Genomic DNA, 15,293 nt, shown 5'->3' with positions numbered 1-15,293 from the left:
ATTTAAAAAATGCAAAAAGAATAAAATAATGAGGTGGTGTTTATAGATCTTCAGAAATCTGATGACAGACGGGATGAAGCCTTTCCTGAAGAATTGAGTATGCATCTTCAGGGTCCTGTAGCACTCCTGATGGCAGTAATAAGTCAGCATGGCCTGAATAGTGAGGGTCCCTAGGGATGATGGAGCCCTGTTGCAGGAAAGCGGCATCCATCATTGAAGGCCTCCACTATCCAGGCCATACTCTCTTCTCACTGCTGTCATTTGGAGGAAGTACAGGAGTCCGAGGACCCATACCATCAGGTTCAGGAACAGTTATTACCCCTCCATCAGGCTCTTAAACCAGAGTGGATAATTTCACTCACCCCAACACTGAACTGAACAGTCTATGGATTCACTTTCTGGTACTCTTCATCTCAGGTTCTCATTATTTATTGCTCATCTTTTGTATTTGCAGTTTGTCTTTTGCACAGTGGTTGCTTGCTGTCTTGTGTGGTCTTCCATTTATTCTAGAGTTTCTTTGTATTTACTGTGAATGCCTCCAAGAAATTGACCATCAGGATGGTATAATGTGACGTGTGTACTTTGTTAATTAGTTTGAACTTTGCCTTGAGTCAAATCCTTTCGATGATGGTGGGAAGCTAGCTGGCTGAGTCTACAAAGCTGCAGCTTGGTAAGGGTTACAGATTTAGTTTCATTAAAATTAACAGTGGTGGCCGGGGAGAATAAAGGATCAGGTGAGATTGTGGAATCTGACCAAATAGTAAAGAAATATAAAGAAAATATTGGAATCAGAAATCAACACTTAGTATTCCTGTACTCACCATTTTATTGTGTGCAATGGTGAATGCATTGATTTTGAGTTCTGGATTTCCTTGAATTTTGAAATCCTGTGAATTGGAACTAAGACTAGTATTCTGGGAAGGAAGTTGGAAGTGAAGGCTGCATATCAGCTAGGTGTTTATTGCCTCTTAATGATAGTGATAAGTTTTAATTGGTGGGGATGGGATTTTGCGCAGGGGGGAAATGAGGTTTTGCAGAGGTGCCATCAATAAGATTTTAGAAAACATTGGGTTTGTTTGGGATTTTTGTAATTGGGGAAGACACACAATAAACTATTTAAAGTGTTTTTTTTGCATTTGCTGAAATCCTATGTGAAATGGTTACAGAAAGTAATAGGTAAATGATTGGCAATTTTGTTGAGGAATCAAACCTAGAAGGGAAAGTAACTTGCAAGGGTGACGTAAACAAGCTGAAAAATATCAATAGGTTAAATGAATTTATTATAAAAATAATGAAATCCTATTTAACACAATGTCAGAAGAACTCAGCAGGTCAGGAATGAGCAGTTGACCCTTCATCAGGACTAAGGAAAGGGGGAAGTTGCCTGACAAAGGTGGTGGGTGAAGGGGAAGGAGGATAACCTAGAAGATTGGTGGGGGAGGGGGCTGAAGTTTTGTGGGTTCTATGTTTGATTATGCATGCAATATTTATTTGGGAGGAAGCATTTTTTTAAGATCAGTTCTGTGATGGTAGTGAATTGCTATCACCTAAAATTGGAAGAAGTTATTGAGAGATACTAAGTAACTTTCTGAGATGGGGGTGGTGCTGTTTCTTGTGAAGAAGCATAATTGAAGCTTGGAACTAGGATGAAGAGAATCTTTATTCTGTGGATTGTGAATGTGGGTTGAGTACCTCTTTATTCAAAATTCTGAAAGCCCCTAAGATCCAAAATTTTTTGAGTGCTATCACAACGTCACAAATGGAAAATTCCACAAGGAGCTGGGAGGGTTCCCAGGCGGTGTGTAGGCCTCTGCACACCACAGACAGTTTTGAGAGGTGATGAGTAGAACTTGTGTAATTAACATAAGTCAATAAAAAAAGCACTGTATAAAGTGAAAAGTGAAGATCTTGATCGTATATTGAAAGAGTCAGCGTCGGAGTGAACAAATGCCATTTAGCGGTATGCTGATTGTGAAACAAGCATATATCATGAAAACTGAAAATTTAAGGTATTTGTGAGTATACACACAATTCCTGGCTGGTGACAGGAATTTAAGAAAAGTCATAGCATTACATTTTAAGGTTTGTGGTGATAAAATATCTGCTGATCATGAAATAGAGAAATTCATTGAGTTTGCCGAGATCATCGCTGATGAAAATCTGACGTGCTGAAAGGCTGCATCAGAGCATACGTGTGCTTACATCGGAATTGATGACTATCCCAAGCTATCTCATTATATTTTCCAAAATCCTAAATGTACAGCTGCAAACATTTTGGATAAGGAGTACTCAACCTGTATGCGTAATTGTTAGTGGTTATTTGGTCAGTAATTATAATCATCAAAAAGAAGATTGAACTTTTGGATACTGAGGCATTTGAAGATGCAGTGTAAAGTTGAATCATGCTGAAATTGTATTGCAGAGCAAGTTTGAAGACTAAGTAGCCCACACTGCTCCAGTGCTTTATAGAAATATGTCCATACTTCCTCACCCTATCAAACCCCATTTCTCCTGTTTGCATCTGACAGAATTCTGTCTGTACAAAGTTAAATATCTCTCATTTGAGGGTGCTGCTGATCCTTGGGCTGGATTGTAATTTTCCAATATGCTATTCTTTCATCTTAAATTACCTTTGTGTACCCTATTTCCAGAAGAGAACGATTTATATGATCTATACCCCAATTCGAACTGCAGGGATTTCTGTACTTGTTTTGCTATTACTGCTAAACAAATACCATCTAATTTTTTTTAATGCTAAACTTAAATCTCCCCCTGCCATTTTTGCAGGAATTCCCCACTGTCAAGCTGCCACGTATGCCTTTGTTAGTCATATATTGACACGCACATGCATGCACATGTGTGGTAGGGATAATTTAAACTGCAAAATAGATTTGTTTCGTCAATCACCAGTAATTTCAAGATAATGATTTGTGTTCGTCTTTGATCTGCTTTAAGCATATGCTGCTGATATCCTCAGTAATGACAAGAGGTGTGCAGTGCACAGTTAACTATCACTTGAACACATTTCATGTGTGCAGGCACAGCTCCTGGTATGGGCGTGAATATAAATGAGATGGCTGAGGTTTGCTTCAAGTAGATCAGAATTGTAACCATTTAATCCATTACATGAATGAATAGCTTGCATTTGTCCAATCGCTTACTGCAGGCATTGTTTTGGTTTTTCACTTCTGGGACCTGTCTATGTCTGTTTTTTTTTAAAAATCAACACACTTGATGAATTGATCAAGGTTAAAGCGACCATTGTTTGGCAGTCAGTGGGTAACTCACCTTTCCGAAGTGAAGTTAATTTGAAAGTGCCATCGCTCTTGAAGCCAATGTTAAAAAAGCACGAGACTGATTAAATTTGTTTTTTGACAGATTTGGACATTTCTAATGGGATGGAGCATGGTGATGATTTGGGTTCACAGTTTTCTCACCTTTCACCCTCGAACTCATTGAATAATCTTTTGCAACAAACTGAAGATCAGATTTCAACATCCACAGAAGAGGAAGGACTATTTGTAAATTTGTCTCCATCAGTGCCTCAGGAAGATTACCTGTTAAGCATTGGTGATAAGGCAGGAATCAGTGACCTGTTTGATTGTGATGTTGATAGGTTTTTCTCAATGGAAAGTTTTTATGTAAGTAATTAAATATCCTTCGATGAGCAGTTGTCGGTATGGACCTGAAAACTCGATGCAAAGTTGGGTATTGGTGATTGATGAATGGAAATCTACATCAGCTATGGAGCTTTCTGCTGGTAAAACCACAATGAGACCTTACTCTATATTGGCTACTGAAATAATTTACATTGATATTTTATATTAATTATGTATTAGCATGAATTGGAACTTAACTATTGGTCATCATTTTTGTCTGAATGGTGATTTTTTTTTTGTTTTGCCTTGGACATGCACAGTGTAATCTTCATTGTTCGAACACTTCAAATCCTGGTTAGCATTTTGACCAGAGTCTTCCGAGGTGAATAAATAAGCTGTTGAAGTTCTTTTATTGGAGTTGAGAGTGAGGTGTATAAATGTTGTGTAAGAAGACTATCCACAAGAAAGGACTGTGCTGGTAAATACTTTGTCCTGTGATTGTGCTGAATGTAATGGTGTCAGTATGTGTGGGATAGTAAGTCTGCTTTAATACTGTGTCACCGTAAGGAGGAAATGTTTAGATGGGAATAAATCAAAATGTTAAAACCAACTGGAAGAATGATTTTTTGAAACTCAAGAACCCGCAGATGCTGGTAGAAAAACAAACTGCCTGAAAAACCGCAGATCTATGAGGAGAGGGGAACAGTTGATATATCAGGTTGAATACCTTCACATGAAGTTTCTTAAAGATGTCTTTGTGGAAAAATCCATTTTCACAATTGTAGCAAAATACATTTTTCATTCATTTCTTTGTGACCTGCATTTCCCCCAGCCCCTTCTCCACTGAGGTATTGTCAAAAGCAAATTCTGTCTGATGGCTCAGTGTGAGGTGGTCCTTTGATATGGATAATTTTTAGTTTTCTTGCTGCACCATCCTGTTTGAGGTACAACTGGCCAAATTAAGATGCTTGCTGAATCCTCCCTAGTTCTTGTGTGTGGGCTCCTGTAGCATTGACATTTTGGATTTGACCATCTGCTCAAAAATAGGAGCTTGATGTAATGAGTAAAAACATTCTATATCATCTCCCTTTCCAATCTGTGTAATGCATTTTTGATATTATTACTTTGGGCTTGAATCATTGGATTAAGGTGGCCCAGACAAGTGGTTGATTTCTGTTGACCAGTGTCATGTTATGCTCTAAAAGGTTTGTGTAGTTAACCTGACTTGTGTTAAGAAGAATCCAAAAAATTGAATATCATTCCCTAGAGGACCAAGAAATGCAGCTCCTGCAGATGCAGACACAATTGGTGGTGGGTGGGAGGAGAGGTGTGGAGGGAGGGTAGTCAGCGGAAAGAAGCTTCCTTGTATCTTGGTAAATGCAGTGTCTACTCATGGAGTCAGAGACCAGTTCTGTATCTGGTGTGCTCCGAGACCTGCCAATACGTTATCTGATGTTAGCTAGGGCAGGAATTATGGTGGTACTTTTGGCCGTGGCTTTCATGACAAGGGAGGGGATAAATCAACTGAGGTTTGACAGGAGTAGGATTAAACTACACTTTTGTATCTGGTCAAATTTAAGTACTTTAGGCGTGTATGTATTACAACAAGTTGGGTAAGATGATAAAGCACAACTGATAATGCAAGTGTTGCATTTGTCAAAGTCTTTGGGATTGGAGAAATGGAAGTTCTGTATGATGTGTGGACTTTTCCTTGCATCAAAATTCAGATTCCAAAATCTTTCTTTTACTGTAGATTTGAAAAGGAGATGAAGTGTGATTGAATAAGAATGTGCTGCTTATTATTTGTGTACTTGGGAACATCCAGTCTGAAAATACAACAATACCATGTACATGGATTGAAGGAGGAGGAATATTTATCTGGCTCCTATTCCTTATTGTAGGAAATTGCCTTTTGCGGAGTTAAAGATAGCTGAACACTTTTGCTTAAACCATTTAGTCCTGACTCTACTGATCTGCAGCCGATACGTTTTATATTAATTTTGAAGGCAAAAAGGCTTCAACGATATTTCAAAAGACGAAAAAAAAAACATTTGTCTACTGGTTAGAAGATTAACAATTTGACATCAATTGTTAAGTCCTGTCGTAATATTAAAAACTATCGAATTGGCATGGTTTGCACTCATGATAGCAGCGCAGGGGTAAGAAAACTAGGCAACCTTTGTTCCATTGAGTCTCTGGAACCTTATCAAATATCCACTTTAATTCCATTTCTTCCTGCATTTTGAGCATCTTGTTTTTTCCTACTTCCCCCACACCAGAGTTCAGGATTGCACTCGGGTCACTGGCGCTGAGCCTTTAGAAGCTCTGTCACTAAAGTGTCAATCTTCACTTGTTGCAGAATGTGCTGATTTAAATTATTTGGTCTGTACAGAATGAAGCCATACAAATATGTTTATATCAATATATCCTGTGCTTTAAAACACCAAAACAAAATCCACCATCACCTGCCTCTGTTGTGGAATCAGCATTTTCTTTTAATCTCAGAAACCATGATATTTAGTGCTGACACTCTGCTTTTAACCAGTTAAAAGACATTGAAATTGCTTGTGGTTGGGGGGGTGGTGGAATTTGACCTGATCCATTTATTATCTTTCTTTTCACCACAGCAACTTTGTCTATCCCACTGGTCACTTGAGGCTCAATGGCCAAGAACTAAAGCTGCAAGGCTTTTCTTGTTTCATACTGCAAGTCCTTTATTTAGGCAAAGCCTTTTGGCTGCCGATTATTCTTGAGTTGCATGTGCTTCTGTCCAGTCTTTGAATCTAATGAATCCAAACAAATTCTGTTACGGTATTATCTCAAACAAGGATATAGTCATGGACAGTGTTGGTAAGCACCTTAAACTGGTGCTTGTTTGGTTTTTGTCTGCAATAAATAAAAAATGATTTATTGAAATACATAAATGGTAAGCTCTATAGTTCTGTCCAAAAAAATTGGTCCTGATGCCTTTAGACATGTTACAGCATGTTTAATTTTGAAGAAATGTCCAGAATTTTGGGTGCCTTCAGTTTGTTCATTAATAAGTTCATGAAGCTGTGTAAATGTGTACAGAAAGATCCATGTCGGACTATGTATAAAGGAATTAAAAGCATAAATAAAATTTCAACAATGACTTGTGAATATGAATTGTGAAAAGGATGATCTATATTCTATTTAAAGACTGCAGCTTTCAGTCATATTCATTGGCTGTTGCTTTGCACACGTTTAGCCACCATCAATGTATTTTCTTGCTATTTTATCCCCTCAAACTTTGTGCCCTTCCAAAGTTTACTACAACACTTATTTTCGAGAAAAGGTACTGATCAACCTTTGAGATGAATGCTGGTTTCAAGATTTGTACATAGCATTTGAGAAGTGTGTATCACACATTAAATTTGCAAAGTACAAGCAGAATTCTGAATTGTCATAGTATTTTGAACATGTTTAAACTTTCAAGCTTTATGAAAAAGCTTCCATTGAATTTCTTATGTTTAAATTTAGATGAGTATAAATAAAATATTTGAATTTAAATGTCTTATCTTTCTGATTTAATTTTGATTAAGCATCTATATGATGAAGATATCAGTCAAGCACCTGAGACAGCTGGGGAGAGATGAGTCGGGTCTTGTATGTGTATCTCCAGAGGATTTTGGTGCAAAATTCCATTCTTTGCTTTGGGTAATTAATGCTTTTGGAGGGATTTAACAATATGAATGTCCTGCTAAATACTCCACACTTTGATCTTGCATCTAAGTATCGTTTGGGACATTGCACTTTGCAGCCAATGGACTAATTCTGAAATGTAATTATATGAGAGCATAAAAGGAGCAGGAGTATACATCTAGCCATTCAAGACTTATTTATCACCGTCTTGGCTAATCTTTTACTTTGTTGCTATTTTCCTGGATTATTTCCTTATGCTTATCTAGGAATCTATACTAATCTGTATTGAATAAATTGGATTGAATCTCTCCAATCCTCCAATGATTTGCCATCCTTTGAACCACGCTAGACATTCTATCCCTAGTTTGAGATACCTCCAGCCTTTAAACCAGTAAGACATTTTATGATTCAGTAAGATCTCTTTATTCCAAAGAATATACAATAGGTCTCTAATCACAAACAAGATGCTGGAAATCTGATTCACGTACACAAAATTATGAAGGAACTCAACAGACCGGACAGCAGCTATGGAAAATACTGAAATGTTGACATTACACTTTTCCATAGGTTTATTCAATTCTCATATGACTAACCATTGAGGTTTTTTTTACTGTACTCGCTCTGCAGAAAGTGCATCCTTTCTCAGGTAAGGAAACAAACCTGAGAACTACCTAGGCTTTACCCACAGTCCTCTATTTTTCAAAGCTCCCTGTAGCCATCCAGGAGTCTCTTAAACGACCCTATCGTTAAGGTCTTTACCACCGTTGCTGGCAGCCCATTACACGCACTCACCACTCTGCGTTTTTAAAACAAAACTTGCCACTAATATCTCTGTACCTACATCCAAGCACCTTAAAACTCTGCCCTCTTGTGTTAGCCATTTCAGCCCTGGGGAAAAGCCTCCGGCTATCCACATGATTAACCTATTTTCATAAGGCATGCTCCCCAATCCAGGCAACATCCTTGTAAATCTCCTCTGCACCCTTTCTATGGTTTTCAAATCCTTCCTTTAGTGAGGTGACCAGATTGAGCAAAGTACTCCAAGTGGGGTCCGACCAGGGTCCTACATAGCTGCAACATTACCTCTCGGCTCTTAAACTCAATCCCATGATTGATGAAGGCCAATGCACTGTATGCCTCCTTAACCACAGAGTCAACCTTCATAGCAGCTTTGAGTGTCTTATGGACTCGGACCCCAATATCCCACTGATCCTCCACACTGCCAAGAGTCTTGCCATTAATGCAGTGCTCTGCCATCATATTTGACTTACCAAAATGAACCAGCTCATACTTATGTTGAACTCCATCTGCCACTTCTCAGCCCAGTTTTGCAACCTGCCAGCGCCCTGTTGTAACCTCAGACAGCCCTCCACACTATCCATAACACCCCCCAACCTTTGTGTCATTATTAAATTTACTAACCCATCCCTCCACTTCCTCATTCAGGTGATTTATAAAAATCACAAAGAGGAGTCCCAGAACAGATCCCTGAGGCACACCACTGGTCACTGATCTCCATGTAGACCATGACCCATCTACAACCACTCTTTGCCTTCTGTGGGCAAGCCAGTTCTGGATCCACAAAGCAATGTCCCCTTGGATCCCCATGCCTCCTTACTTTTTCAATAAGCCTTGCTGAAATCCATACACGCGACATCTACTGTTCTTCCTTCATCAATGTTATTAGTCACATCCTAAAAAAAAATCAATCAGGCTCATAAGGCATAACCTGCCTTTGACAAAGCCATGCTGACTATTCCTAATATTATGCCTCTCCAAATGCTCATAAATCCTGCCTCTCAGGATCTTCTCCATCAATGTAAAACCCACTGGCCTATAATTTCCTGAGCTATCCCTACTCCCTTTCTTGAATAAGGGAACAACATCTGCAACCCTCCAATCCTCCGGAATCTTCTCGTCCTCATTGATGCAAAGATCATTGCCAGAGTATCAGCAATCTCCCCCCTCACTTCCCACAGTAGCCTGGGGTACATGCCGTCAGGTCCCGGTGATTTCTCCAACTTGATGCTTTCCAAAAGCTCCAGCACATCCTCTTTCTTAATATCTACATGCTCAAACTTTTCAGTCCACTGCAAGTCATCCCTCCAATCGCCAAGATCCTTTTCCGTAGTGAATACTGAAGCAAAGTATTAATTATCTCTGCTATTTCCTCCAGTTCCATACATACTTTTCCACTGTCACACTTGATTGGTTCTATTCTTTCATGTCTTATCCTCTTGCTCTTCACGTACTTGTAGAATGCCTTGGGGTTTTCCTTAATCCTGTCTGCCAAGGCCTTCTCATGGCCCCTTCTGGTTCTCCTAATTTCATTCTTAATTTCCTTCCTGCTAGCCTTATGATCTAGATTTCTAGCATTACCTATTTTTTTGAACCTTTCGTAAGCTCTTTTCTTGACTAGATTTAGAACAGCCTTTGTACACCACAGATCTTGTACCCTACCATCCTTTCCATGTCTCATTGGAACGTACCTACTCAGAACCCCACGCAAATATCCCCTGAACATTTCCCGCACTTTTTCTGTACATTTCCCTGAGAACATCTGTTTCCAATTTATGCTTCCAAGTTCATGTCTGATAGCCTCATATTTCCTCCTTACTCCAATTAACCATTTCCCTAACTTGTCTGTTCCTATCCCTCTCCAATGCTATGGTAAAGGAGATAGAATTGTGATCACTATCTCCAAAATGCTCTCCCACTGAGAGACCTGACACCTGACCAGGTTCATTTCCCAACACCAGATCAAGTACAGACTCTCCTCTTGCAGGCTATCTACATACTGTATCAAGAATCCTTCGTGAACACACCTAACAAACTCCACTCCATCTAAACCCCTCACTCTTGGGAGGTGCCAATCAATATTTGGAAAATTAAAATCTCCCACCACAACAACCCTGTTATTATTACTCCTTTCCAGAATCTGACTCCCTACCTGCTCCTCGATGTCCCTGTTACTATTGGGTGGTCTATAAAAAAGCACCCAGTAGAGTTATTGACCCCTTCCATTTCTTAACTTCCACCCACAGAGACTCTGTAGACAACCCCTCCATGACTTCCTCCTTTTCTGCAGCTGTGACACTATCCATGATCAACAGTGCCACGCCCCCACCTCTTTTGCCTCCCTCCATATTCTTTCTGAAACATCTGAAGCCTGGCACTTGAAGTAATTATTCCTGCCCCTGCACCATCCAAGTCTCTGTAATGGCCACAGCATCACAGCTCCAAGTGCTGATCCACACTCTAAGCTCTACTGCTTTATTCACAATACTCATCGCATTAAAATAGATACATCTCAAACCATTGGTCCCTTCTCTATCACCTGCCTTTCGCACTGTCTCCAAGCTTTCTCTATTTGTGAGTCAACATCCCTTTCCTCTATCACTTCAGTTCAGTTCCCACCCCCCAGCAATTCTAGTTTAAATTCTCCCCAATGGCCTTAGCAAATCTTCCCACGGGGATATTGGTCCCCCTCTGATTCAAGTGCAACCCATTCTTTTTGTACAGGTCACATTTGCCCCAGAAGAGGTCCCAAAGATCCAGAAATCTGAACCCCTGCCCCCGCTCCAATTCCTCAGTCACACATTTATCCTCCATCTCATTCCATTCCTATACCCACTGTCACGTGGCACAGGCAGTAATCCCAGATTACTACCTTTGTGATCCTGCTTCTCAGTTTCTTTCCTAACTCCCTGTAGTCTGTTTTCAGGACCTCCTCCCTTTTCCTACCTATGTCGTTGGCAGCAATATGTATCACGACCTCTGGCTGTTCTCCTTCCCACTCCAAGATATCGTGGATGTGATCAGAAACATCCTGGAGCCTGGCACCTGGGAGGCAAACTACCATCCGTGCTTCTTTCCTGCATCCACAGAATTTCCTATCTGACCCCCTTAACTACAGAGTCCCCTGTCACAGTTGCCATCCTCTTCCTTTCCCTACCCTTCTGATCCACAGGACCAGACTCTGTGCCAGAGGTGCAACCACTGTTGCTTCCCCCAGGTAGGCTGTCCCTCACAACAATACTCAAGCTGGAGTACTTATTGTTAAGGGGTACAGCCACAGGGGTACTCTCTGGTACATGCTTCTTGCCCTTACCTCTTCTGTTACCCATTTCTCTGTCTCCTGGGGTCCTGGGGTGACTACTTGCCTATAGCTCCTCTCTATCACCTCCTCACTCTCCCTGACCAGATGAAGGTCATCGAGCTGTAGCTTCAGTTTCTTAATGCGGTCTCTAAGGAGCTGCAGCTCGACACACCGGCTGCAGATGTGGTCGTCTGGGAGGCTGGGAGTCTCCAGGACCTCCTACATCTGACACCAAGCACCAGCTTCTATCTCACCAAAATCCTACAAAATTTAAATAACTTATTTCCCTCTGTATTTCAATCTTGTACTAGAAGTGAATGTATAACTTGCTTTCTAAGCCCTTGTTTCACCTGCATGGTCACATTCAGAGCATGTGTACATTGCAGCAGGTTCTTTTGAAAATCAACATTTCCCCATATCTCTATGGGGTAAGCAAAATGGTCTATTTTTCTGTCTTGAGCATCAAATTGGAATACCTAATTTTTGCTCATTATCCATCAGCAATGTTCTCATTTACCCAACTTCCCCATATCCCCTTGCTTTCACTCCTCATCTCAATTGCAAATGCACACGTGTGCCCCTTCGCCTAGTTTAGTACGATAAGCAAACCTGTAACAGTGATTATTTAGTTTCTTCTGCCAAATTGTTGGCATAAGTTGTGGGTAATAACAGCCCTTGTGCTGATCCCTGTGGTATCCCACTCGTCATCGGCTTCCTGCCAGAGAAGCACATGTTTGTTACCACAGGTCTTTGGGTTGCAACTGCCGGACAAGTGTTTGAATCAGGAGAAGGGCATAATCAATTTGCTCGATACTGCAGGCAGATTTTTCTGTTTGGGAACTGCTACATTTATGGCATGCAATCTCTGCGTTATGAACAGGTGACAGGAATTTAAAGAGCAAACACGAGGAAGTCTGCAGATGCTGGATATTCAAACAACACACACAAAATGCTGGTGGAACACAGCAGGCCAGGCAGCATCAATAGGGAGAAGTACTGTCGACGTTTGGGGCCGAGACCCTTCGTCAGGAATTCGTGACAGGAATGTTTCCTTGCTGTTATCATGGGACAAACTGTACTTTGGTATTCTCAATGCATATTTTTATGTTGTCCTGATCAGCCAGTGGGACCTTTTAATGACAATTTCTGGAAAATCACTGTTTTTCCCCCTTTCCCCCAACAGTTATTTTGCTACTTACATTCTTAGAGCTCCAGTATATTAGCCAAAGCAATTTTCCTCTGCTATGTTGGGAACAATAATTGATAATTTTGTGACTACTGTTGGTTCATGTTTTCCAAGATGCCTGGTTGTCCTCAGCTCTCTGCACCGGATATCCTATACCACCTGATTAGCAAGTGGGTGTTGGCCCACCTTCCATGCATTGCTATCTTGTCAACAAAAGTGAGTTTTATCTCTCAAGCAAGAGAAAATCTGCAGATGCTGGGAATCCAAGCAACACACACCAAATGCTGGAGGATCTCAGCAGGCCAGGCAGCATCTATGGAAAAATGTACAGTCGAGCATCCATGCTCCGTCCGCCAGAACAAGCAGGATCTCCCAGTGACCACCCGTTTTAATCCCGCTTCCCATTGCAATATGTCCATCCATGGCTGTCTCCACTGTTGGGATAAGGCCACACTTGGGTTGAAGGAACAAATCTTGTACATTGTTTGGATAGTCTCCAATTTCATGGCATGAACATAGATTTCTTAAACTTCCAGTAATGCCTCCTCCAAACCCCCTTCACCATTTCCCAACCCTTTGTCCCTCTCTCATGTTATCTCCTTGCCCGCCCCACCCCTCCCCTTCTTTTCTTTCTTCCTTGGCCTTCTGTCTCTTTCACCAATCAACTTCCTAGCTTTTTGCTTCATCACTCCCCCCTCCAAGTTTCACCTATCTCTCCCCTTCCCCCACCTTTCAAATCTACCCTTCAGCTTTTTTTTCGTAAGGGTTTTGATATGAAATGTTGACTGCACTTTTTTGCATAGATGCTGCCTGGCTGCTGAATTCCTCCAGCATTTTGTGTGTGTTGCTCTGAGTTTTATCTCTGTACTTTTACTACTGCATGGGTAAGATGAAGGAATGGTAGTGTTTAACTATAATTTCAAAACCTCTCAGGATATTGCATGACCTCTATACCCAAAGCACTATCATACATCATCCTGCACCAATAGTGCTGCTTTAACAAAGTAAGATGCTTTAGTGTGAAGCAAAATCGGACACTGGCACAAAAGGAGTTACAGGTGTAAAAATGATTTGTCTTAAGTACCTTAAAATAGGTAAAGAATTCAAAAGGGGGTTTGGACCCAAGAAGGCTAAGAAAGAAGGTACTGCAGCCTGAAGGTGACTGTGATTCAGGATCAGCTTCTTTCCATGAAATGATCAGCTTCATAAGGGGTGGGCCATTTAGAATGGAGTTCAGGAAAAAACTTCTTCACTCAGAGAGTTGTGGATCTATGGAATGCTCTGCCTCAGAAAGCAGTGGAGGATAATTCTCTGGATGCTTTCAAGAAAGAGTTAGATAGAGCTTTCAAAGATAGCGGAGTCAAGTGATATGGGGAGAAGGCAGGAACAGGGTACTGATTGTGGATGATCAGCCATGATCACATTGAATGCTGGTGCTGGCTCAAAGGGCCGAATGGCCTGCTCCTGCACATATGTCTATAAATCCTAAATGGATATTGAACCCATGAAACTCACTTTACCTCACTTTTTCTTTTTATATTACTAATGTTTTTCCAATATTTTAAATCTATTTAATATACACATTTATACTTTAATTGATTTACTTTTTTTGTTATGGATTGCATTGTACAGCTGCTGCTGCTAAGTTAACAAATTTCACATCACATGCCAGTGATATTCCGATTCTGAAGGTTGCAGGTAGTACTAATAGAATGTAAAGTGAGTTGAAGGAGATTATTCAGTTTCGTTCGGATAATTATAAAATTAGCAATATTAGGGGACCAGTGACAAATGTCAGTTAGTAAACAACATTGTTGGAAGTAAATACTGCTGACTGAGTAGAGTAGAAGGTGGGAAGGTGGCTGGAAAACAAACTGAGAGAGGATGTGGTGAAGGTGGGTACATGAAATCGTAAGGTTTAGAGGAGACATTGGCCAAAGCGAGGCAGATTACAGCTGCTGAAAAGAACCTGCTGGAGTAAGTCAGCAGGACAGACAGCTGTGGGGTGCCAGGGATGGAATGTTCCTCTATAAATACACCTGACCTATCGAGTTCTTCCAGTTTGAGTTTTTTTTTTGCTATATACAACTTAGACTTGAACCAACCTGCACTACCCTAACCGCTTTGAGCTGCCACCGACTTGTCTGTCTTTCCCTTCGCCTCACTCAGGTCTTGTTTTTGCAATCGTTTCCACTCTCTTCCCCACCGTTTTCGATATACGTATGTCTGTACCTGCGTGCCTGTGATACTGCTGCAGTAGTTTTTCAAAGTACCTGAACTTTACCATACTTATGCACATGACAGCAAATTCGGTTCGACTTGACGCACAAAATGCTGGACGAACTCAGCAGGTCAGGCAGCATCTGTGGGAAAGGGCACACAGTCGACGTTTCGGGCCGAGACCCTTCATAAGGACCAGGATCAGCTCCTCCAGCCTTTTGTGTGCGTCTTGCTTGGAATTTCCAGCATCTGCAAATTTTCTCGTCCTTGTGGTTGACTTGACCCATGACTGTTTGAGCTGGGCAGGGGAGCCAACAGATTCAGGTTGCAAACATGTGGCAGCAAAACGGACTCGTCAACATCTTCCAGAGTTAGTCGAGTTGGGCCGTACCTTTGACTAAAGGGCCTTAGTGTTTCTGAATCTTGCTGAACATCGCGCTGGGGAGAACTAGAATGTTGTTGGGGTTAATGCCTGAAGTTCCGCGACCCGACTTGTGCGAAGTCTCTCGCTCGCCGTCCGAGCAGA

The 15,293-nt window shown here is 41.1% G+C and overlaps 1 protein-coding gene across 1 annotated transcript in view; it reads left to right on the top strand.

Moving 5' to 3' along the window:
* LOC132378512 (transcription factor E2F3-like) overlaps positions 1–8,894 on the top strand; it is a 52,155-nt gene extending 43,261 nt beyond the window's left edge. Inside the window, exon 7 of the mRNA XM_059945468.1 lies at positions 3,379–8,894. Within this exon, the coding sequence (XP_059801451.1) occupies positions 3,379–3,653 (275 nt within the window). The 3' untranslated portion in view covers positions 3,654–8,894. The remainder of the gene's footprint in view (positions 1–3,378) is intronic.
* The last annotated feature ends 6,399 nt before the right edge of the window (positions 8,895–15,293 follow it).

Source organism: Hypanus sabinus, chromosome 20, assembly GCF_030144855.1.
Source record: "Hypanus sabinus isolate sHypSab1 chromosome 20, sHypSab1.hap1, whole genome shotgun sequence".
Taxonomy (NCBI): domain Eukaryota; kingdom Metazoa; phylum Chordata; class Chondrichthyes; order Myliobatiformes; family Dasyatidae; genus Hypanus; species Hypanus sabinus.
This window is presented reverse-complemented; position numbering and strand designations above follow the sequence as displayed.